The sequence below is a fragment of the Carassius gibelio genome, chromosome B1, assembly GCF_023724105.1.
Source record: "Carassius gibelio isolate Cgi1373 ecotype wild population from Czech Republic chromosome B1, carGib1.2-hapl.c, whole genome shotgun sequence".
Taxonomy (NCBI): domain Eukaryota; kingdom Metazoa; phylum Chordata; class Actinopteri; order Cypriniformes; family Cyprinidae; genus Carassius; species Carassius gibelio.
The window spans coordinates 35,929,070-35,954,381 of record NC_068396.1 but is presented as its reverse complement, the minus strand read 5'-3'; the positions used below and the strand labels follow the sequence as shown (position 1 = coordinate 35,954,381).

At 41.4% G+C, this 25,312-nt stretch overlaps 1 protein-coding gene and 2 long non-coding RNA genes across 5 annotated transcripts in view; 1 reads left to right on the top strand and 2 right to left on the bottom strand.

Moving 5' to 3' along the window:
- Positions 1-17,939, bottom strand: part of LOC127948418 (adhesion G protein-coupled receptor E3-like) — a 52,482-nt gene extending 34,543 nt beyond the window's left edge. Inside the window, exons 1-2 of the mRNA XM_052544852.1 lie at positions 17,909-17,939; positions 16,414-16,806 (exon numbers count right to left, since the gene is read on the bottom strand). Of these exons, the coding sequence (XP_052400812.1) occupies positions 16,414-16,806; positions 17,909-17,939 (424 nt within the window). The remainder of the gene's footprint in view (positions 1-16,413; positions 16,807-17,908) is intronic.
- LOC127949579 (uncharacterized) lies at positions 2,161-13,278 on the top strand. The gene is made up of 2 exons (XR_008152371.1): positions 2,161-2,756; positions 12,318-13,278. It is a non-coding gene; the product is annotated as an uncharacterized LOC127949579 (long non-coding RNA).
- A 3,992-nt stretch (positions 17,940-21,931) lies between the features above and the next one.
- On the bottom strand, positions 21,932-24,667 carry LOC127949567 (uncharacterized). Of its 3 annotated transcripts, none has more exons than XR_008152320.1 (3): positions 23,632-24,667; positions 23,363-23,424; positions 21,932-22,752 (listed from the first exon to the last, which is right to left on the bottom strand). It is a non-coding gene; the product is annotated as an uncharacterized LOC127949567 (long non-coding RNA). The 3 variants fall into 3 exon arrangements; XR_008152321.1 differs by having other exon boundaries at positions 23,363-23,421; XR_008152319.1 differs by lacking the exon at positions 21,932-22,752 and adding an exon at positions 22,961-23,155.
- Between the last annotated feature and the right edge of the window lie 645 nt (positions 24,668-25,312).

The window sequence follows — 25,312 nt, the reverse complement described above, 5'->3', positions numbered from 1 at the left end:
AAGTCTTTGCGAAAGGAGACCCCGCCCCATTTTGGAGTTCATGCCCCATTTTAGAGATCTCCGGTCTGCAGTTATACCCACTTGAAAATACGGTACAAACCCGTCCCGTATTGATTCAAAACGGGACGCTCTATTTTATTCTCAAATATGGGACGATTCTGTATTTTAAGGGATGGGTGGCAACCCTATTGAAAAACAGACATGTCAAGACGGACACTTTCTGCTCCCGTTAGTGAAGCTCACTTTATCACAGATGAAGTGAATTAAATACAATATTTGTCAAATACACAGACGTTTTATAAACGTTTTCATGAGCAACAGAAACAGTTTTTACATACTGCTGAATAAAGCACCATATTTTCAAGATCAACATAATCATATACTATTTAACTACTGGGTATATATGATTTTATCTGTGTTGTATGATAAACTTGACTCAATAAAACAGTGTGACTACAGAACATTTACCATTCTAAAAACACAGATTTGATGCCATTATTGGAACTGAAATAGTTCGTCTAACCCGAAAAACTTGTGATTGTTGTAATGTGGTGAATCTGGCCAATCGTGAAGCAGCTGTGTCGTCATCAGTGCTCCTGCAGTCGCTCTGGAGAAACTGCGGCGGCTGAATCAGCCGGCTGCTCTCGAATCACTCTCGCGGTACTTTGATGCCACACGTTACAGTCATGCACAATCTCAAGTCGGACAACATTTCTAACCGGCATGTATTGCTTCAAGTCAGACTGCGATCGGTTTGTGCAGTGCTGCATGATGTCGAACGCACCTTTTATGCTTGTTTGAGATGAGTAAAATCTGTACAGAACCGATCACGGGTGATCACCGCGAGATGCATGCTGGTTAGAAAAGTGTCCGAGTTACATCCGTCTTGCTCTGATGTCATGCTGACGTGTGCTAAAAAACTCGCAGTCGAGTGCATTTGCTCTCCATCGGCTGCACTGATCAAAAGCTTGATGGGAAACCATTGACAAACAAAACACGCCAAGTGAATTATATACAGCCAGTATTACCCAATCAGGGGCAGAATAGGACGAGTCTTCACAGAATGCCGGTGGGATGATTTGCATGAGATGCCGCATTGAAGGAGACTTAGGTCTCTGCAGAGCAAATGTGGGCGTTTATCACCTTGTAGGTGTTTTCAAACTGCTGGGTGTTTCTAAATCAGGCAATCAAAATGATCACCCTTACCCAACCCCACCCCTAAACCTAACATCACTATGACGTCGGCCAATCAGGTCTCATGGTGTAAAAACGCCCTGATCTGGCAACTCCCATTACTTTCCTGCAGAGACCTATACTTGACAGACACGGAAGAGAAGACAATGCTGTATAAAGTCGTAGTTTTTGCTATTTTTGGACCAAAATGTATTTTCGATGCTTCAAAAAATTCTAAATGACCCTCTGATGTCTTACGGGTTTGAAACAACATGAGGGAAAGTTATTAATGACATAATTTTGCAAATTGGGCTAACTAACACTAGTAACTGTTTTTTGTTTACAAAAAGTTACAGTCAAAGGAATTGTGATTGTCCTTTAGGTTAATCATTTGAAATAGTAAAAACAATATTTTCAAACTTTTGACTATTTTCTTTAATAGCTACATAACACAATACTTCTACTTTTACTTTCAGTGCTTGAGTAGTACATTTTAAAATAGACTACTTGCAATACTTAAGTACAAAAAATGTTGCATAATTTAGTACTTCTGCTTAAGTGTGGTGCTTAAAGAGCACTTCTACTTCTACTCAAGTCACTTTTTTGATAGAGCACTTGTACTTTTACTCAAGTATGTGTCTCTAGTACTTTATACATCTCTGCACATAAATGTAAGTTAAATAGAAATCTAGATCAATTTGTTACACAAAATTTATATTTCAAGTTAGAACAACTAACAACTTTAAGTTGGTTATCAGTATTGACCACAAAGGCTGATGATCATGTGCAGTTTGATCGCTTTTTTTATAAACAACGCCATTTTAATTTCTCCTGTTTCATTTTCGAGTTTCCCTAAGTGGCCTCTGTTTATTCCCTCATTGTGGTCGCTCTGGTAAGTGTAGTTCTATGTGTATCAATTCACAATATGATTTAAATTAAGTTTATTCACAATATGCGCTTTTGTACAACATAGGTGGCTGCAAATTTTCCCGCCTGGTCTTATTGTTGCCTCAGGTCAGATGTCGCCTATTTTTTTCTGCCTGTCAGTGTAAGTTAATCTCTTCGGTAGGTGCTGTTATCTATATAATATTTACCATAAGAGTTGAAATATGTTTGTTCAAAATATGTGCTTTTGTACGCTGTTTTAGAGTTGCCTCAGGTGGCGCCCAGTTAACGTTGGTCCATCATTGTTATCACTCCGGTAAGTGGTGGTTCTTTGTGTATCAATTTAAGCCATTATTTAAATGAACATTGTTCACAATATGCACCTTTACAACGGTGTAGGTGTCGGCAAGTTAGTCATTTCAGTTTTTCCTGCTTTGTCTTCGAGTTGCCTGAGAAGGGTCAGACGAGCGCGAGGTTTTTTTTTTTTTCTCGACAGTGCAATCGCTCTGGCAAGTAATGTTCTATGCAGGCTATGAGAATAATTAACAACAAGGTCTGAATGGTATTTGTTCACAAAATGTGCTTCTGTACAGCTGCTTAGGTGGCTCTAAACTGGTCAGTTCAACCTCTCCTGCTTCGTCTTCGAGAAGTCTTTTAGTCATTCGGTGGCTTTTTTTCCCAACAGTATCATGATGTAGGTAAGCACTGTTTTATATATATTAAGTAAAAGGATTTAATTATTGTTAAGGATATAGAGTTTTCTTTATTTGTTTATAATATGTTCATTTTGTACAGTTGTGTGGGTGCCTTTGAGTTTTGAATAAGGTTATTTAAGCTAAAAGTGTATTAATAAAAAAAGTTACAACAAATGTAACTGTATAAGATAAGCTTGTGTGTTTTCGTCTCAAATATGTATTTTCTTCATTTAACTTATTTTAAATTTATGTGCTTATGTTTGCTAGGAGTACTATAAATCTGTATGTTTTAAAAATGCCAGCCTGATCTCACAGTCAAAACGTACATATTTAGACATAAATTAAAACTGTCCAATACATATGTGCCCTTACGTATTTATAGTGTCATTTACGTATTATCTGGACGTAATTACAGGTTCGATACGTATCGAAATTAATGTAAAAACGACCTCAAATACGTACAGATAGAACGTGTTCTCTGACCAGTCAGTTATCCATAGAAAAATTTGTTCCCTATCTGTCCTACGAGTTATGTCGACCGACAAATGGGGTCTCACTTGGGAGGCCAATCATCTCTGATTTTAAGAGAAAACGCCAATGAAATTGGCAAGTGGATTAACACCCCTGAGCCACTCCCCGTGCCAGCGGGTATAAATAGGGCGACAGGTGCATCCACTCATTAGATTTTTGCTTCGGAGCTGAGTGGTTGTATGAAAGCTGTTATACTCCACAAAGCCATTCATCTGCTGTGTCGGGAAGCTGTTCTGGTTGGCGGTACGGCGCAAAAAGCGGTGTCCCTTTCAGCGATTCCCCTGGGCGCTTCAACTAAGAGAGCAGATTTCCTAAAAGAGCAAATCGCGGACGATTCACGTCTTTTTCAAGACGCCGTTTCGTCCGCGTCCTTCTGGATGCGGTCGTTTCCTGTTCTCTGACAACGGCCACGTTCGCTCTCTTCCGTGTCTGGGCATTCAGCACGCTGAAGGCGCGTTCGTGGATGGTTCATGCACGCACTGCGTGTGTGACCATGGCAAAGCTGTGATCGCGTCTCCCCTTTCTTAAAGGGAAGGGAGCAGACCCCTCTGTCACTACCCGTTCTGGTTTCTCTGTCTCGAGCAGAGGACCGCCGGCTAGTGCTCTGGGAGATTTGAAGGTGACAGTGAGAGCTTCTCCGCCGGGCCACGCCCCACGGACCTCTTACCCCTTCCGCAGTGTTTGTCCTGTGCAGCTGCTGGGTGATTTTGCTGGGCTGTTGTCTTATGGCAGTCCCAACGGGTCATTCAGTTTGCCGCCGGAGATCAGATGTCGATTGCAGCATCGGGGGATGGGTTATCGACCTCTGTGGATGAAGATTCGGCGGGGCTGCCCCCCTCGGGTGTTGTCGCCACTGCCGAATTGGACCCAGAGTTGACAGCCGTGCTTGCCCGGGCAGCTGTGAGCATCAGGATGGAGGTGAATGCACCGCCCAGCCCTGAGTGCTCATGGCTGTTTGATTGGTTCTCGGTGTGGAGCGCGACTCACAACCGCGTTTTACTCTGGTTCCTTTCTTCCCGGATGTGCATGGGGAAGTGATGTAGTCGTGGATGGCCCCTTTTACGGCCGGAAGCAGCTCATTCCGTTCCTCCGTCCTCACTACCCTCGATGGCGAGGCAGCTAGGGGTGTGTTGACATTCCCCAGCAGGAGAATGCGATTGCGGTGCACTTGTGTCCGCAAAACGCCGCCACTGGGAGGGATAGTCCGCGCCCCTCACCCAAGGCCTGTAAGCTGTCGGCCGCGCTCGCTACCAAGGCTTACAGTGCTGCGGGCCAAGCTGTCTCTGCTTTGCATGCCATGGCTATCCTGCAAACCCAACAAGCCAAGGCTTTAACAAATGCACGAGGGTAGGACCAACCCGAGGTTGATGCAGGAGCTGCGCATGGCGACTGACCTCCCCCTTCTGGGTGACGGAAGTCACAACGCAGTCCCTCGGGTAAGCGATGTCCACTCTGGTGGTCCAGTAGTGCCGTTTCAGGTTCAGCCTGGTCTGTATGAGAGACATTGACAAAGTGCATTTTCTCGATGCTCCCATGTCCCAGGCTGTCCTGTGTGGCGACGCTGTCAGGGGCTGTGCCCAGTAGTTCCTGACAGAACAACAGCAGACTGAGGCCATACAGCACATCTTGCCACGACGTGATCCTCTGGTTGCCACCATTCCGTCGCAGGCAGTGCCTCAGCCTGCTCGTCGCCGAGGGCGCCCCCCTGCGTCCTCCACACCAGCTCCGCCCCGTGCTGAGAGTTCTTCGAGGCCGGCGCGTCGAGCCCCGCGCAGGAGAGCGGCGCCCCCCGTGTCACTCCCGGCTGCAAAGTCCTCGAGGAAGTCGACTAAGCGGCCCTGACACGGGCAACTCGGAGATGCGGAGAACTGCTCTTCAGGAGATGGCAGAGAGAGCGCCACTCCTTCCCCCGGAGGAGGGCCGGGTGGAGAATCTTCTGGTTCTGTTCCGCCGCTGGTCGAACGGCCAGTGGCACCCACATTTTCATTGAAAGAGCAATTTCTCCTTCCTCCGAGTTGCAAGGCTCGTGGGCTGACAATGAGCGACGCACAGCTTCCTCATTCTCACTCAGGACGCCCCCTTTCGCCAGCGGCCAAGAGGTCGCGGTTCGGAGACGCAACGCCTCTCCACGCGTCTCTGGCCAGTTCCTCCGGGAACACGGGGAGTGTGGTTGCGATGACCCAGGACGCAGTGCCTTCTGGGCCTTCCGGCACGACTCCCCATCTCTGCACCACTGCGGGTATGTCGACTGTCCCTTTGGTGCCACTTGTACGGTATCTGGGAGCGTGGCTTGCACTGCCCAACCCATCACGCTGGCTCATCCGGACGGTCCGACTCGGCTATGTGATTCAGTTCGCCCAGCGACCCCCCCAAGTTCAATGGCGTGCTCGAGACTTCGTTGGCAGTCCAGGATGCCCCTGTCTTGCGCGAGGAGATTGCTGTCCTCCTGGCGAAGGATGCAATCGAGCAGGTCCCTCCAGCCGAGATGAGGACGGGGTTTTACAGCCCTTACTTCATCGTGCCCAAGAAAAGCGGTGGCCTTCGACCTATCCTGGATCTGCGAGTCTTGAATCGGGCCCTACACAAGCTCCCGTTCAGGATGTTGACGCAGAAACGCATTATCAAATGCGTCCAGCCCCAGGACTGGTTTGCAGCGATCGACCTGAAAGACGCGTACTTTCATGTCTCTATCCTCCCTCGTCACAGACCGTTCCTGCGCTTTGCTTTCGAGGGTCAGGCATGGCAGTACAAGGTCCTCCCCTTCGGGCTCTCCCTGTCCCCCCGTGTCTTCACGAAGGTCGCGGAGGGCGCCCTTGCCCCACTCTGGGAAGTGGGCATCAGGATCCTCAACTATCTCGACGACTGGCTCATTATGGCCCGGTCCCGAGAAGAGTTGTGCGATCACAGGGACTTCGTGCTTCGGCACCTCAGTCAGTTGGGGCTTCAGGTCAACCGGGAGAAGAGCAAGCTCTCCCCTGTGTAGAGAATCTCTTATCTCGGTATGGAGTTAGACTCGGTGAGTATGACAGCACGTCTCACCAGCGAGTGTGCCCAGTCAGTGTTGAACTGCCTGAGTTCCCTCAGAGGCAGGACAGTGGTACTACTGAAACACTTTCAGAGGCTCCTGGGGCATATGGCATCCGCAGCCGCAGTCACGCCGCTCGGGTTGCTTCATATGAGACCACTTCAGCACTAGTTACACTCCCGAGTCCCGAGATGGGCATGGCGCCGCGGTACACATCGTGTCACCATTACACTGATGTGTCGCCGCCTATTCAGTCCCTGGTCGGACCTTGCTTTTCTACGGGCCGGCGTGCCCTTAGAACAAGTGTCCCGGCACGTTGTTGTCACAACAGATGCCTCCAACTCGGGCTGGGGCGCAACATGCAACGGGCAGGCAGCTTCAGCGTCCTGGACAGGACCTCGACTGCTTTGGCACATCAACTGCCTGGAGTTGCTGGCAGTGCATCTAGCTTTGCGACGGTTTCGTCCGCTAGTGCTGGACAAGCACGTGTTGGTCCGCACGGACAACACTGCGGCTGTTTCGTACATCAACCGACAAGGCGGTTTACGATCACGTCGCATGTCTCAACTCGTCCGTCATCTCCTCCTCTGGAGTCAGACGTGGCTCAAGTCGCTGTGCGCTGTCCACATCCCGGGGGAGCTCAATCGTGCAGCCGATGCGCTCTCACGACAGCTCACTTTCCCCGGGGAATGGCGACTCCATCCCCAGACGGTCCAGCTGATCTGGAGTCGATTCGGGGAAGCCCAGGTAGACCTGTTTGCTTCCCACGAGTCCTCTCACTGCCAGCTGTACTATTCCCTGTCCCAGGCCCCCCTGGGCACAGATGCACTGGCACACAGCTGGCCTCGGGCTTTACGCAAGTATGCGTTTCCCCCAGGGAGCCTGCTCGCTCAGACACTGTGCAAGGTCAGGGAGGACGAGGAACAGGTCCTGTTGGTTGCGCCTTGCTGGCCCACCCGGACCTGGTTTTCGGAACTCATGCTCTTCGTGACAGCCCCTCCCTGGCGCATCCCCCTGAGGAGAGATCCCCCGCTAAGTGATCTGCCCCCAGCATTGGTAGACACTATCACTTAGGCTAGAGCCCCTTCTACGAGGCAGGCCTATGCTCTGAAGTGGAGTCTGTTCACGAATTGGTGTTCTTCTCACCGAGAAGACCCCCGGAGATGCCCGGTCAGAGTCGTGCTTTCTTTCCTGCAAGGTAGGCTGGAGCGTGGGCTGTCACCCTCCACCCTGAAGGTGTATGTGGCTGCCATTGCAGCACATCACGATGCAGTGGACGGCCTTTCCCTGGGGAGGCATGACCTGATCGTTAGGTTCCTGAGGGGTGCCAGAAGGTTACATCCTCCTAGGACACCCTTGATTCCCTCCTGGGACCTCTCTATTGTCCTGGCGGGACTTCAGAGGGGTCCCTTTGAGCCGCTGGATTCAGTTGAGCTGAAGTTCCTGTCTCTCAAGACAGCGCTCCTGATCGCGCTCACTTCCATCAAGAGGGTCGGGGACCTCCAAGCATTTTCGGTAAGTGAAGAGTGCCTTGTGTTCGGGCCGGCCTACTCTCACGTTGTCCTGAGACCCCGGCCTGGATACGTGCCCAAGGTTCCCACCACTCCCTTCCGAGACCAGGTGATGAACCTGCAAGCGCTGCCCCTGGAGGAGGCAGATCCAGCCTTGTCGTTGCTGTGTCCCGTAAGAGCGCTTCGCATATACGTGTACGTGGACCGCACCCAGAGCTTCAGAAGCTCTGAGCAGCTCCTGGTCTGCTTTGGAGGTCAGCAGAAGGGGAAGGCTGTCTCTAAGCAGAGGTTGGCCCACTGGATAGTGGACGCCATCGCCTTGGCTTACCATTCCCAAGGCGAGCCGTGCCCCCTGGGGGTGAGGGCCCACTCCACACGGAGTGTGGCCTCCTCCTATGCGTTGGCGCACGTCGCCTCTCTGGCAGACATTTGTCGAGCTGCGGGCTGGGCGACACCTAACACCTTTGTGAGGTTTTACAACCTCCGTGTAGAGCCAGTTTCCTCCCGTGTGTTGGGTAACAGGTAATTGGCGGGAAGGGCTGGCTGGGTGTCTCGCTTGCTGCGCCATTCCCCCTAACACGGGGATGTGAGCGCCTTCTTCTCCCAGTAGAGTTCCCCGGTTGGCGTACCCTGGTCGAGCATCCTCCAGCACCCTCGGCGTCAGACTTGGCGGAGCAGTCTGTCGCCAGGCCCAGTACTGGCATTAGCATGCCCGGAGCCGGTCAGCCCCTGTACTGGGCTAGGTGTCCATATGGCTGGGTTCCCTACGGGTAATCCCATATGTGTATTTCTCCACGGTAAGGTTTCCCTCTTGGCAAACCCGTGTCTTCCCTTGACAGATCGCTCTGTCAGTCTCTTCTGGCAGCCGTTCCATCCCTACTCCAAGGTAGGACCTGCCTCAGAGACCCTTTCCATATGTAGTACTGCCCTCTGGGCCAGTCCATATCGGTATATCCACGTCACCTCCCTACGGGTAGGATGTGGTCTCCGTAGCGGCCTTTCCTAAAGGCTCGCTTCCCCATTGTCTTGCCAGCTGAAAGAACAAATAGGGAAGATTTGAAGCAATCTTTCTCCGAAGGTTGAAATCCCTTCCATTTACTTATGTGGGCGGAACAGCAGCATGGCCTTCTCCAGCAGCGAAGTACTCACCCTTTGGCCCCTTCGGTACCAAGGTCAGTGAATTTGCGCTGGGGCTTTGGGAAGGTTACGACCTTAAGCGTAGCTTTTGTGGCACGCCAAGGCTTGTCAACAATTGCAGCGCCTCAGGGTTGTGACGAGGTTCAGGTTATGGCGTTTTCCATAGGACCCCATTTGTCGGTCGATATAACTCGTAGTGACCGACAGATAGGGAACGTCTCGGTTACGTACGTAACCCTCGTTCCCTGATGGAGGGAACGGAGACGTTATGTCCCCATGCCACAACCTTGAACCATTCGCTGTTGCCGGGACACGTTCTCGGCTCCTCAGCGTAAAACCTAATGAGTGGATGCACCTGTCGCCCTATTTATACCCGCTGGCACGGGGAGTGGCTCAGGTGTGTTAATCCACTTGCCAATTTCATTGGCGTTTTCTCTTAAAATCAGAGATGATTGGCCTCCCAAGTGAGACCCCATTTGTCGGTCGACATAACGTCTCCGTTCCCTCCATCAGAGAACGAGGGTTACGTACGTAACCGAGACGTTCATGAAGCCGCTTTTCAATGCGTATCTGATTAATTTGTTTAATATTTATGTATATTTTCCCTTTTTATATATTTTTTTGATAAATGTAAGATCCCTATACCCTACCCGAACCTAAACCTACCCATTTTATACAGAATGTTAAAAGAATAAAACATAATAAAACACAATTTTAGTAAAGATATAACATTAAAACGTTATTTTGAGCCACTAACTTTAATATTACACCTACCCCTAAACCTACCCATAACCATTTCTTAAAACTACATAACGTTACTGTTATAAACAAACAAATAACAGACAAACAAACGTAAAGTTAATCATTAATTATTTGCGAAAATATCAAAAGTGGTACCAAAAGTAGTTCAAATTATAATGAGTTCCAGTCGCAGTCCTCTATGGAGGTAATAGTTTTTATAGGGTACAGAGCAGAATTTAATTTATTAATCCGTGAAATTATGTATCTGTCTTCTCTCCGTGAAGGTGCACTGGTGCAGTCCTCAAATGTCATAAACTGAAACACGACATGTCGCAATCTGTGACGAATTGGATGAGGACCAATGAGCGTTCAATATCAGTGCCGTAAACCATATCGTAACGTGGCGCACTGGCACTATTTTCAAATTCGATTCATAACGAGCGCGAGCTTTGATTGTGACGGACGCTGTTGCTGAGAATGAAAATGAAGATCGATTGATAAAGGGCTGAATTTGGATATGATCCTTGCAAACATCTGGATTCTAAAGATATGCAGTACAGCAAACAAATAAAATGGATGTGATTTGTAATTGTATGCTGTGCTTTTGTGTATCTATGGTTTGCATCATGCACAGAAATGTTATTTCCTATTAAGTAGACAAGTAACTGCTTTCTATAAATTGAATAAAAACATGTATTGATATGACAATTAAATACAACAGATTTAAATAATTAAAGCCATGATTTTAATATTAATACATGGGAATTCATATACATTCACACTTTACGTTAGATTATTTAAGTTTTTTTAGCTGCTAACACGTAAGTATTTGTACGTTTTACTGCTATAAATACATCTAAATTGTATGTTTCTATGTGCAGGAAAACATAAGTAAATGTTCGTGTGGTAGAACCACATGTAACATAAAAATACACATGTATTCCCATGAGATCACATTGAAAATGCAAATAACTTAAGAGCTATTTTAAAGCTTAAATTCTTAGTTTTTTTTTTTTTTTTTTTTTTTTGATATTCGTTTAACCAACTTGCTTGCTTTTAGATAGTACTTTAAAGGGATAGTTCACCCAAAAATCATAATTATCTCATTAATAACTCACCCTCATGTCGTTCCAAACCCGTGAGACCTCCAAACATGGTTTCAATTTATTCTAAATTTAGTCCGAGGGCTTTCAGTCCCTCCATTGAAGCTGTGGGTACGGTATACTGTCCATGTCCAGAAAGGTAAGAAAAACATCATCAAAGTAGTCCATGTGACATCAGAGGGTCAGTTAGAATATTTTGAAGCATCGAAAATACATTTTGGTCCAAAAATAGCAAAAACTACGACTTTAATCAGCATTGTCTCCTCTTCCGTGTCTGTTGTGATAGAGTTCAAAACAAAGCAGTCTGGATATCCGGTTTGCGAACGAATCATTCGATTTAACCGGATCTTTTTGAACCAGTTCACCAAATCGAACTGAATCGTTTGAAACAGTTCGCGTCTCCAATAAACATTAATCCACAATGACTTAAGCTGTTAACTTGTTTAATGTGGCTTACACTCCCTCTGAGTTCAAACAAACCAATATCCCGGAGTAATTCATTTACTCAAACAGTACACTGACTGAACTGCTGTGAAGAGAGAACTGAAGATGAACATTGAGTCCGATTCACGAACAGAGGAGCTGATGATACTGTGCATGTGTGATTCAGCGTGAAGCATACCGACACACAGAGCATCTGAAACGAACTGATTCGTGCTAATGTTATGAGCCCAGGTAAACCGAAGGCTTGAATCAAGGGCAGTCATCGCCAATGACATCATTACATTGAGAGCAAAAGAACCGGTGAACCTTTTTCTTCAACAGGTTTATTGAATCGAACTGTCCAAAAGAACTACTGGTAATCTGAAAACCGATAAGTCAATGTTTTGTTCGTTATCTGGCTCAGCTCTGTGTTCATCTTCAGTTCTCTCTTCACAGCAGTTCAGTCAGTGTACTGTTTGAGTACATGAATTACTCCGGGATATCGGTTTATTCTGACTCAGAGGGAGTGTCAGTCACATTAAAAAAGTTATTGGAGACGCGGACCGCTTAAAACGATTCAGTTCGCAAACCGGATATCACAAACTGCAGTGTTTTGAACTCTCTTTCACAAAAGACACGGAAGAGAAGAAAATGCTGAATAAAGTCATAGTTTTTGCTATTTTTTACCAAAATGTATTTTCGATGCTTCAAAATATTCTAACTGACCCTCTGATGTCACATGGACTACTTTGATGATGTTTTTCTTACCTTTCTGGACATGGACAGTAGACCGTACACACAGCTTCAACGGAAGGACTGAGAACGCTCGGACTAAATCTAAAATATCTTAAACTGTGTTCAGAAGATAAACGGAGGTCTTACGGATTTGGAAAGACATGACGGTGAGTTATTAATAACATAATTATGATTTTTGGTTGAACTATCCCTTTAAGTTGTTATTTTATATTGTTCTCCAGCAATGAATTAATGTATCCCTGGTGGTAAAAAATAAAATAAAATCTTACATTGTTGCCAAAAGAATTTGTTCTAACATTACCGCTGTATTGTTTTTTGTTTTTGTTTTCCTGATTAGGTTGAGGCAGTGCAAGATCTGCAGATTTGAACACCCTGCCCAGGAGGTCCTTTTGAAACATGACCAATTGTGCCACTACCAAGGAAGATACTGCCAACTACCCTGCCTCTACACAGATTGCATCTGCTCCTTTAAAACCACTGGTTGAAGTCTCACCTTTTAAGATCACAAAAGTGCTTATCTTCACGTGAGAGTCACTTAACATTGAATGGTGAATTGTGTGACTTTTTAGGTAATTTGTAAAACACCCTATTACTCCAAACATATAAGGAGCCATTTTAAAAAAAAAATCATGAAACTTTAAGGTGCCCTTTTAGCCAGTGTGGTTTTTAAAACACATCTGATTTCATCATCCAGTGGTCACAGAAGTCAAAAACATTGCAGCTTTTCCATTACAGACTTTAAAGCAAATATCATTATTCAAAATGTAGAACCAAAAGACAGTGAGCCACAAACTCTGTTGCTATGCACACACTTTTATCACCATTGCAGTTAATTTTATATTGCTTGTGATAGATATGAAGGACAGATATGAAAGCCAATACATTTTTGACTGGACCTGTTGTTATTTTTTTATTATTTTGGACTTGAATTTTGTGAAAGTTTTTATTTGATGCTTTCCCAATTTAATTAACTGGTAGAAGTTTTTAATTTTGCAACACAAATGTAACAAAGAAGCTCTTAACTTGAAAAAAACCTTCAATTGTAATTAATTTTATTGCGAATGAAATGACTTGATTTGGTTTGTGATTTAAACTTGCTGTTCTACAAAAAAAATATATATATATTGATGAAATAAAAAGAAATTGTGATTCTGTCCATTTAAAGATTTTTTTAAGGAACAATGTTGTACTGGGTAGCATTTAATAAATTAATTCACTCATATTGGATTGACAGTTTTGTGCTGAACTTTAAACTGCTTGAGTAAAACCTAAAGTTCTCAAGCTGCACTGTAAAAACCCCCAAAAAAAAGAAAAAAAAAAAAATAGTTGAGAGCTCAAAAACCTTCGGAAGCTGGTTGCCTTAAACTTAAGTTTTGTCAACTTTTTTTTTTTTTTTTTTTTTTTTTTTTTTAAAGCAACTTCAACTATCAGGTTTTGTAAACTTATGGAGTTTTTATCATTTAAGAATACATTTCTAGTCAACTAAACACAAAATGTTATTTTTATGTTGATTGAACATGCAAAAAAGTTTGTACAACTAATTCACCTTTAAGCTGAGCAAACTCAAAAATCTGCTGAAGTTTGTTGCCTTAAAATTTTAAGTTGGCCCAACTAATTATTTTTTACAGTGTGTGCTCCATTCTCGCCGATACACACGGAAGGATCATGAATGCATTTTCTGCAACAAAACAGCAGCGCAGATTAGCGCTGGAGTGAACCTGTTTCACAGTTTTATGGACACTACATATTTTAACGTCTGTAAACAAAAATGAAAACTTAAAAATTAGTAGTGAAAAATTGGTTAATTTTCTTAAATACTTCATTTCTGTCATCAAACATTTAAGTAAGATTAGGCTTAATGTCAACTTATATATATATATATATATATATATATATATATATATATATATATATATATATATATATATATATATATATATATATATATATATATTGGTGGCTCGTGAAATATATTACACTTGTCTAGGTGGGTCGTAGAATGGAAAAGTTTGGGAACCACTACTCTAATGAGCCCCTAGTTGATATGTAGTTGCAGAGTTACTTATCAACGGTTGTCTAAAGGGTACCATCACAATAATTATATTACAATAAAATAATTCAAAGCAAATGTGTCATATTACACATTCATGTGATCTGATATCTGATCTTATGGTTGTTTGAGAGAAAAACTTGTTATTATAAATATTATTATTATTACTTATAAGTGGTATTTGACCGCTTTAAGTAAAGTAGCATCTGAAAAATGGCAAGAAATTAGTTTTATAATACACTGTAAAAAATAAGTGTAATTTTAACTGTAAAATTTTGTAAAAACGCTACGGAAAAAAACTGATAATAGGTTAACAGTAAGTTCCCGTACTATATACAGGGAAAAACTGTAAAAGATCTAACAAAGCATTTAATGTAAATTTACAGTAAAATTCTGTTAATTATACAGCTTTTAGAAGTAAAAAAAGAACAAATCAATGTATAATTTACAGTCTAAAACTGTAAACTGATATTCCCAGAATTCCCTGCGTGACACTCCACGTTTGAAAGTATTTTGTTTAAATAATCATGTTTTTAAATAGTTCTTGTTATCAGTTATGTACATTTGAGCTTTATGTTACATCTTCTGTTGCTTAATGAAAGTTTTTTGCATTATTTAAGTATCACGTGTGTTACCATGATGGTGTTTTGTGTTTCCATAAATGTGCACCTTCTATATGTTAATTTATATATACTTCTGCTTGTGGTGAAGCTACTTGTGATGAGCTTTGATACTTCATGTGGCTTTCTCTTATACAGTACCATCTTTATTATTATGGTGGTTGTCAGTATTTTCAAGGTACAAAACAGATTTAATTTTGTGTGTTGTTGAATTTACTGGTTTATATTCACATTTTCTTGTTTGTAAATTACAGCTTTATATTGTAAAATTAACAGTTTTTGACGTAAATGTGTTTACAGTTTTCTGTATTTTTACAAAATTATTCTGGCAACCACAGCTGCCAAAAAGTTTTTGTAAAAACAACAAGAAATTTTTTACAGTGTACCTTATAACTATGAGAAGTATAATCCATTGTAAAAGTTGATGCAACATGTTTGTTATAAATCATTATACTCTTAAAAGCTATAACCACAAATAAGTAAATATTATAATATATTAAAACTTTTCTTATGAATAGTCATTAGATGATACAACATATTATATATATATATATATATATATATATATATATATATATATATATATATATATATATATATATATATATATATATATATTATAATGCATTATGCCTTCATTATAATGCCTTAAGAATATCCTAATAATGTATTAGAAACACAGGCTTCATAGAAAGTGTTACCAAGAGTGCTTCTAAAGTTACGCACCTTCTTGTTGTATTCATGCCACACCAGATGCAGCTAACAGCCCCATATATAGGTCAAATTATTTCGTGTTGTTAAGGATTTGGTTTTGTTATATATATATATATATATATATATATATATATATATATATATATATATATATATATATATATATACACGGTTTTAAAATGTTTCATATTTAAATGATTTGTAGTGTTGTCCATTTTGAATGTGTATCGTGTTTAATTGTTGGATTTGGGGGTTTTATTTGTTTATACGTTTGTGGGTAACCAGGTCTTTTATTTAGAAATTCTTCCACTTAAGTGGATATATATTGTAGCATGCTCAAAGCATTGTACATTGTATCATGGACGATTCATTTAAAGGCATACGGTTAAAGAGAACTTGAAGGATTTAGCTCCTGGTTTGAGTGGAGAATAAGGTAAAATTTACTTTGTTATGTGTATTGTTTTGGATTTCATGCTTTATGTAATGTAGTAATGGTTATTTGTTTGCATTAAGTTAGGTGTGTTAAACTGTTGTTTTAGTAGTTTGTGTTTGATTTGATGTATGTTTATTTCATAGTTTATTTATATTATATTATGTTTTGTTTGTTTTCTTCATACAAAGCTCTTACGGTGATTTGTGATGTCTTATGGCATTTAATGGGGATTACTGCAAATCTACGGTGACAGATCTTTAATAAAGCTCATTATGAATCATCAGGAAAGAGTTCAACATTTTTAAGCCAGGAAGCTACACTAGTGGTGGTTTATACTGTTTTTAACTGGCATACTATTTGTAATAGTGCAGTAAATATGTTTTTTCTTCCAACTCAAGCACACATCCATTCAGCAGCACAGATCTATATGTAGATTAGAAATTATTCAGTCAAGTCAATAAGGTGCATTGCATTACCTGTAGAGAGGGTCGCTGGTGTGACGGCTGTAGAGCTGGTATTAACGCTGCTAACATCTGAAAGTTTGGATGATAGTGATTAATGAACAGAGACACAAATATCATGAATGTGTAGAAAGAGCTGATTGAAATATAATCACCTGCACAGTATGCAAGATCGCATTCAGTTGGACGAACCAGCTCATAGACATAATAGTTGCCTGGACAGGCTTTGACTTTAATGGGGTAAGACCCGTAAAAGCAGCAGTAACTGACAACGTAACCACAGACATCTCGAGTGACGACTCCATCCTGAACTGTTGGGTGTCCACCACGAATCCACAGTGGGACTTGAGTGCCACAGCTGAACGGAGCAACACATGTGTCTGGGATGTGAGCGCTCAGACCGTTAATGAAGAGACGATACCATCCGCTCCAGGAGACTGACTGGTCACACATGTACTTGTAAGAGCCGTTGTATGGTATCTGATTGCTGGTGGATCTCCATGGATTGTCCAGCACAGTGTAGTTGTAGCAGGGGTCAGAGAGATTAGCTGTTAAGAAAATATTACAAGAAATTAGTATGTTTCTGAAAAAACATGTTATTATGTAATTTTATTAGCAAAAAAAAAGTTTTGTCCCACTTTATATTAGTTTTCCTTAACTACTATTTACTATTTTTACTGTTTATACTATTTAATATTTAATACTATTAAGATTTAAATAATTTAATAGTCAGACCAACAAAATTACCCCAAATAATATCCCAAGTCAAACATTGCTGTCTGAACAAAGAATTTCATATTGTTAAAAAGTAAAGCTTTGTGAGTTCATGTGTACTAGAACAGACTCTGTTGTAAAAAAAAAAAAAATTCAACATATTTTACATTATTACAACACTTCACTCTTGAGTCTGGTATGAACGTCTCAAATAGTTACTGTATCAATTGAAGGCCCGCCTTCCTTAAATACGAAATGCCCTGTGATTGGTTAGCTGGGCCAGTCCGTGCTGTGATTGGTAGCATTCGGCGCCTGGTCGAGAAATGTCATGCTTCTCATTCTGACAAACTGTTTACCAATCACCTTTCGCAGTCAGCAATGCAATCTGTGGTAAAGATCACTACCAAAACGTGATAGGTAACTCACAAAGCTCAATGTTCCTCTGTGTTTTCTCAGTACGATACCATAGAAAGTACGAGGTTTGAGTAGAAAGCGAGGCAACAGTTAAAACATTTCAAAATTAAAGGGGTCATATAATGCCCATTTTCCACTAGTTGATCTGAATCTTTAGGCTCTTAATGAAAAGTCTGTAACATAGTTTGTTAAAAATTTCTCAATGGTAGTGTAAAAAAAAAAAAAAAAAAAAATTTACCCTGAAAAAACAGCTCTTCAAAACAAGTAGGGTATTCCTGTACAATTGGAGGCTGCGGTTTTAGGACCCACCTATGGGCTAGGTGTACAAGATGGGTCCGATGAGTTTCAGCAATGCGAGTGTATGCATACTTACTTCCGGTCTTGCGGACGCTCACATTTACTATAAGGGAAACTTATATACGAAACTTGGCTAGATGGATATAATTAATGTGTTTCAAATTTAACAGTGAATAGTGGTATATCAAAGACACGAAGAAACATCCTCCCTACATTTTTGCGTACCTCTGTGTGGAAAATCATCAAGATACAACATGGAGATTGCTTTATTCTTCTGTTGATTATGCGGATCAGCGTCAGTGGTTAATAAGTCCACAGGGATTTCTTCTTTCAAACACAAACCACCCAAATATGCAATACTTTTCATTTTCGGAGAGCTGATTTTGTTCTGACTGTTATCTATAAGATCATAAGGTTTCTGACTGACAAACAAGATATTTCTGATAACGTATGTATTTTATTAACTTTATTTGATAACAGTTTATAACTGTACAATTTAACGTAATGCTATTATGGTAGGTTTGCATTAATTGAAAGATCGCTGTTTGCATTCATGGTTGTTTTTAACAATGTTTATCTGTTTTGTAAAATATCTGCAGCATAAATAATCTTGTCTATAAGCAGCGCATGTATTTTCTTACGAATTCTTCAGATAAAACAAATATTAAAATTAGTCATGTATTATTTGTATTATTTTACAGCCGTTTTATTTATTTTTTTCATTTAAAAATGTTTGATGCAAAGTTAACTATGTAAAATAATAAAATATGTTGTGAAAATGATGATGAAACAAACTAATGTATGTGCCCAATTGAGAAATGTTAAGATAAATCACAGCCTCAAAAGGTGAATATTTCATAAAACAAAAAAAACAAAAAATAATAATAATAATCAATGTAATACAAACATTTTTGAGAAATAAGTAATTTTTACCTTTAAGGTAAAAATTAATTATGTATCTGTGTGTACACACCATGAGTTCAACTTTCATCTCGTGAACAGTAGGGAACATTAGTGTATTTAATTCATTCACCGGACCCAGACATACGCAAGTTTCAGATGCACTGGCTCAGTTAACATTTATAGTACACTGTAAAAAATTTCTTGTTGTTTTTACAAAAACTTTTTGGCAGCTGTGGTTGCCAGAATAATTTTGTAAAAATACAGAAAACTGTAAACACATTTACGTCAAAAACTGTTAATTTTACAATATAAAGCTGTAATTTACAAACAAGAAAATGTGAATATAAACCAGTAAATTCAACAACACACAAAATTAAATCTGTTTTGTACCTTGAAAATACTGACAACCACCATAATAATAAAGATGGTACTGTATAAGAGAAAGCCACATGAAGTATCAAAGCTCATCACAAGTAGCTTCACCACAAGCAGAAGTATATATTAACATATAGAAGGTGCACATTTATGGAAACACAAAACACCATCATGGTAACACACGTGATACTAAAATAATGCAAAAAACTTTCATTAAGCAACAGAAGATGTAACATAAAGCTCAAATGTACATAACTGATAACAAGAACTATTTAAAAACATGATTATTTAAACAAAATACTTTCAAACGTGGAGTGTCACGCAGGGAATTCTGGGAATATCAGTTTACAGTTTTAGACTGTAAATTATACATTGATTTGTTCTTTTTTTACTTCTAAAAGCTGTATAATTAACAGAATTTTACTGTAAATTTACATTAAATGCTTTGTTAGATCTTTTACAGTTTTTCCCTGTATATAGTACGGGAACTTACTGTTAACCTATTATCAGTTTTTTTTCCGTAGCGTTTTTACAAAATTTTACAGTTAAAATTACACTTATTTTTTACAGTGTAATAATAGCAGTGCAGATCTTATTTGCATATATAGTGATATTATAAATCCTTTAAACATATATAGAAGGTAATATTTGGATTTCTCAAATTTTCAGTAGTGGTATTATAGTATATTTACATTAATGTTTTTCATAGGCCATGATAAATGCCCTGGCTGTCCTCGGGAATGTCTCCTTACAGGAGGCTGAGCAGGTCTTCCTTTCTGATCCGGATTATCATTGTAGGTCAGAGTATATTATTAATTATTTTTTTAGCAATGCCCAGTGCACCCTTTTGTTACTGATATTTATGTTAACACAACAATGATTGTTCTCTGATAACTATTTCAGTGAAGTGAAAGAATTTAACAGACAAATTGACAATTGAGGAAAGATATAGATAGATATATATATATATATATATATATATATATATATATATATATATATATATATATATATATATATATATATATATATATATATATATATATATATATATATATATACATTGAAGGAGTGGATGCAGAGTTGCCATATCCTTCATACTGAGATCATTTATATTATTACATGATTTCTTGTTTGACTATTAATCAAGTTATGGCAAGAGTGAAATGTGTAACCTTATGTGCGCTTATGAGATATTAAAGAATCCTGTTCTACCCTGTATTTCTTTTCCTCGAGATTAATGTCCACATATTATGTGTGTGTATCCAACCGTAATGATAAGAAACTCCCCAGTGCTAGAAAGCCTTGAATTTTAGATAAGTTCTCTGTGTATGTGTGTTAGTATCTGTCTATACAGGGAGAAGCTCAGACAGTCCCAGGACAAACGATCAACTGCCAGTGTCCAGCGTATCAGATATACGTCTTTGGAGCATTTATCTAAGTTTTGGAACCAATCAGAATTTTGTTGACATATGTATTAACGCAATTAGTCAGAGGTGGGTAGAGTACCCAAAATCTTTACTCAAGTAAAAGTAAAAGTATTTCTAGAAATATTTACTCAAGTAAAAGTAAAAGTACTAGTCTTGAATAGTTACTTGAGTAAGAGTAAAAGAGTATCGGGTAACACTTTAGAATAAGGTTCCATTAGTTAATGTTAGTTAACTACTTTCGTTAACATGAACTAAGCAAGAACAATCCTTCTACAGCATTTACAAGTCTTAGTTCATGTTAATTTCAACATTTACTAATGCATTAATTAAATCAAAAATTGTGCTTGTTAACATTAGTTAATGCACTGTGAATTACCATGAACTAACAATGAATAACTGTATTTTCATTAACTAACATTAACGAAGGTGAATAAATACAGTAATAAATGTATTATTCATTGTTTGTTCATGTTAATTAATACATTAACTAACATTAACTAATGGAACCTTATTCTAAAGTGTTACCGAGTATCGGATAAAAAAAATCTACTCAAGTAGTTATTACTAGTTACTTTGGGTCATATATACGGAGCCTATTTTTATTTAGATATATAGATAAAATGTATGTAATGTATCTGTGTGTGTATAAATGTATATATTTCATCAGCCTTTACTCCAATTTATGTAATTTATTATAAAACCCTGTCTGTTTACTTAATTAATAGATATAGGTGTCATGCCATAACATATTTTTAATACGACTGACTTTATATTAAATGTGAATTTAACATTGAAAGTTAATGTGATATAAATATTGCTACTAATCATACTAATAATTTCATTGTTCAGAAAGAGAGCAAATAACATTTACATTATTAAAGATGATTTTCACTGACAGTCTAGAGTTCAATCACTCTCAGAAACTCCCATTAAAATCACTGAAACACTGTGAAATCAATATCTTAATTATAGATTCTGCACTTTGTTGTTTCTGATGAGAGAATTTGCCAGAAAGAGGTATTCAGTCAGTGAGCGAGTGAAGGAAGCACCGGCATTTCAGCGATGACTCATCGGAACGCCTCTGATTGGCCTGATTGCATTCAAAAGCTCAACAGAACCGTGTGTGATTGGTTAATGAGCAGCACTGTAAAACGCGTCTGTCTCTGGCTCAGCGACAGCAAGCGATCACAGATCTGAATTTAGTAGCTGATGATATGACTTGCTGAACGTACTCGCACCGGTGTGACTGTATTAAAATTAATAAAATCTTAATTGGCTATTTTTTTTTCTTTTGGAAGCTGCATTCAACTTTACTCCCCTCTGTTATAAGCCACACACGTACAACAAACTAATGTCACAGTGGTCTAGTGTACTGTAATCGAATGTAGCCCAAGTTATTACCTGTTAAACAGTAGACAGCACATGCGGTGTTCATCTAATAAGTATGTCACAGGTCAGGGGGGCCAAGCTGGACTGCGCCCTCCCCTAAACCAGGACCGCCTCGAGGAGCGTATCAGAGGGAAGAGTCGGAGACAGAGAATAAATTTAACAAGTTTTATTTTGAAGTAAAAACAAATTGGGAATCCTAAACTAAAATCTTCTTTGTTACCCTCAGGGCTTGAAGGTAAACAATGCAGCGACCGGGGACTCTCCCGCCCTCTTCCTCTGTGCGGGCCCCGCAATAGATGGACAGATGGGTGGTCAAGTAGGTATTTCACAGGTGGGAATACAATCGGCAAGCCCGCAGTCTGGTAAGTCTCCTCTGGTAATTAAATACTTCCAAACTCCCTTCCCTTCTTCACAGATGCAGAATTTGGGACGGATGGACATCGGTCAGGTCCGTACACGGCAGATACACAGCCTTGAGGTGGGGATGTGTTTGGCAAGTGAGGGGTCCGGTAAGTCTCCTCCGGTAAGTATGTAATTCCAGCCTTCCTTCCTTCTTCCACAGGTACGGAATTTGAGGCGAATGATATCAGTCAAGTACGTATACGGCAGGTGCACGGTCTTACAGTAAGGTGGCTTCTCCTGACACCGTCAGAGTGGATATTCCAGACAAAGCGTGCCCCTCTCACGTTCGTGACAAAGGACAGTCACCTCTCTCAGCACAGGTGGGCCACAAGGATGCAACAAGCTCTAAGTCAACAGGCTGTGCAGGGTTTCTACTGAAACAGACAGAATGGATGCTTCAGACAAAGTATACAGTTCACATGCGTTGGAAGGAACGAACACTTCTCACAATACGGATGAATAGCAGGGATACAGCAGACTCGAAGTCAACAGGCTGAATGGGGCTTCCTCATACAGATGAGTAGCAGGGATACAGCAGGCTCGAAGTCAACAGGCTGAATGGGGCTTCTTCTGAGACAGACAGAATGGATGTTTCAGGCAAGTATACAGTTCACATGCATTGGAAGGAGCGAACACTTCTCACCATACAGTTGAATGGCAGGGATACAGCAGACTCGAAGTCAACAGGCTGAATGGGGCTTCTTCTGAGACAGACAGAATGGATGTTTCAGGCAAGTATACAGTTCACATGCATTGGAAGGAACGAATACTTCTCACAATACAGGCGAATAGCAGGGATACAGCAGACTCGAAGCCAACAGGCTGAATGGGGCTTCTTCTGAGACGGACAGAATGGATGTTTCAGGCAAGTATACAGTTCACAGGCAGTGGAAGGAACGAACACTTCTCTCCATACAGTTGAATGGCAGGGATACAGCAGACTCGAAGTCAACAGGCTGAATATGGGCTTCTTCTGAGACAGACAGAATGGATGTTTCAGGCAAGTATACAGTTCACATGCATTGGAAGGAACGAACACTTCTCACAATACAGACGAATAGCAGGGATACAGCAGACTCGAAGTCAACAGGCTGAATGGGGCTTCTTCTGAGACGGACAGAATGGATGTTTCAGGCAAGTATACAGTTCACATGCAGTGGAAGGAACGAACACTTCTCACCATACAGTTGAATGGCAGGGATACAGCAGACTCGAAGTCAACAGGCTGAATATGGGCTTCTTCTGAGACAGACAGAATGGATGTTTCAAGCAAGTATACAGTTCACATGTATTGGAAGGAGCGAACACTTCTCACCATACAGTTGAATGGCAGGGCTACAGCAGACTCGAAGTCAACAGGCCGAATGGGGCTTCTTCTGAGACAGACAGAATGGATGTTTCAGGCAAGTATACAATTCACATGTATTGGAAGGAGCGAACACCTCTCACCATACAGTTGAATGGCAGGGATACAGCAGACTCGAAGTCAACAGGCTGAATGGGGCTTCTTCTGAGACAGACAGAATGGATGTTTCAGGCAAGTATACAATTCACATGTATTGGAAGGAGCGAACACCTCTCACCATACAGTTGAATGGCAGGGATACAGCAGACTCGAAGTCAACAGGTTGCACAGAGCTTTTCTGAGGCAGATAGTAAATATTTCAACAGGGCATCTCTTCTCCTATTAGCACAACAGAGGGGTTAATTCACATCCCAGATGATAAATCCTCAACATCCAGACAGTTGGAACAAATCAGTGTCGCAGGACTCTTACTATTGACAGTCAGCCCTCATGACACATAGAGAGTGCATGGCAAACAGGAATGTAGCTTACACACACACACGACAATTCCACTTCAAACATATATTGTGGGGGAAAACATCAATTTTAGCCACTGCAAACTCACTTCACGACGTGCAATTTAAAGCCAGCACTCACATTCGGGTTTCTGTCCGAAGGGAAGGGGGAGGGCGCAATCCTCACTGCCACTGAGGATGTTCTGAGATGTTTTTCTTCACAGTCACAGGCAGAGTTCACATCACCATTTATAGAGGAGGGAGAGGTAAGAGATCGGTAATGAATCAATACAATCCACTCAGTGATATTTATGATCGTGATCCAAACACTCCAAACCACATCCAATTCAGTGTCAAACGTGTGCAATTACAAGACTCAGTTCTCAGTTACTCAGCTCCTCTCCAATGCAAACAGGGTAATTCGCTCTCCTGCTGTTGTTCTCGAATCCCTCATCAAGCAACACTGTCCTCTTCATTCACCCGTCCTCCAGTAACTATTACCACCCAATAAAACGACTTTTCACAAGGGAGAAAAACCACACGCACCACCTCTCTCTCTTGCTTTTTATCCTCTCCACTGTTGATGAGGCCTCACGCAAACTCTGAGTAAATCCCCCACACCTGTTGCCAATCCATCATTTGGGGTTGTCACAGCAACAAACACACACACAGGCCTGGGAACAGAGTTACACTCAAGGCGTTCCCCAGGGAACACTGCTTCAGCGCGAATAAGTTCCACACGCCATTTGTCACACTGTGACATACCCCCCCGCCAAACCGTTCTAGTCCCGAGAACGGTCTCCAGACACCCAGTCTCCAAACCTAGCTGGAGGCTGACCTCGATTCTCACGCTGGGACCGTCGAGGTGGGGAAATGGGTGCTTCAGGTCGTAGCCCTAGGCCCAGGCCTCCTGGAATCACCGCCCATCCTACCAGCGGGGGCATCCCGGACGTTTCAACCGGTGGATTCTCTACAACACGTTTTGGGTAGTTTGGGCAAGGGCGGATCAAATTTCGATGTAACACCCGTTCGGGGCCCGCCTTTCCTTCTGGCCGCAATGCATATACGGGTTGGTCTGGGTGTGGCTGTCGCAAAACGACAAACGGCTGAGCCTCCCACCGGTCACTCAATTTTCCCTTCCCTTGTCGGCGATTATCCCGCACCAGCACCCTCTCCCCTGGTAGTAACGGTGCCTCTCGAGCCGTCCGGTCATACAACCTCTTGTTCTTCAACGCTGCTCGGTTAATCCGGCCCGAGACTCGTTCGTATGCCGACTGGAGGCGTTGATGATGTCCCGTCACCCAATCTGTCAAACTACCTCCCTCTTCCC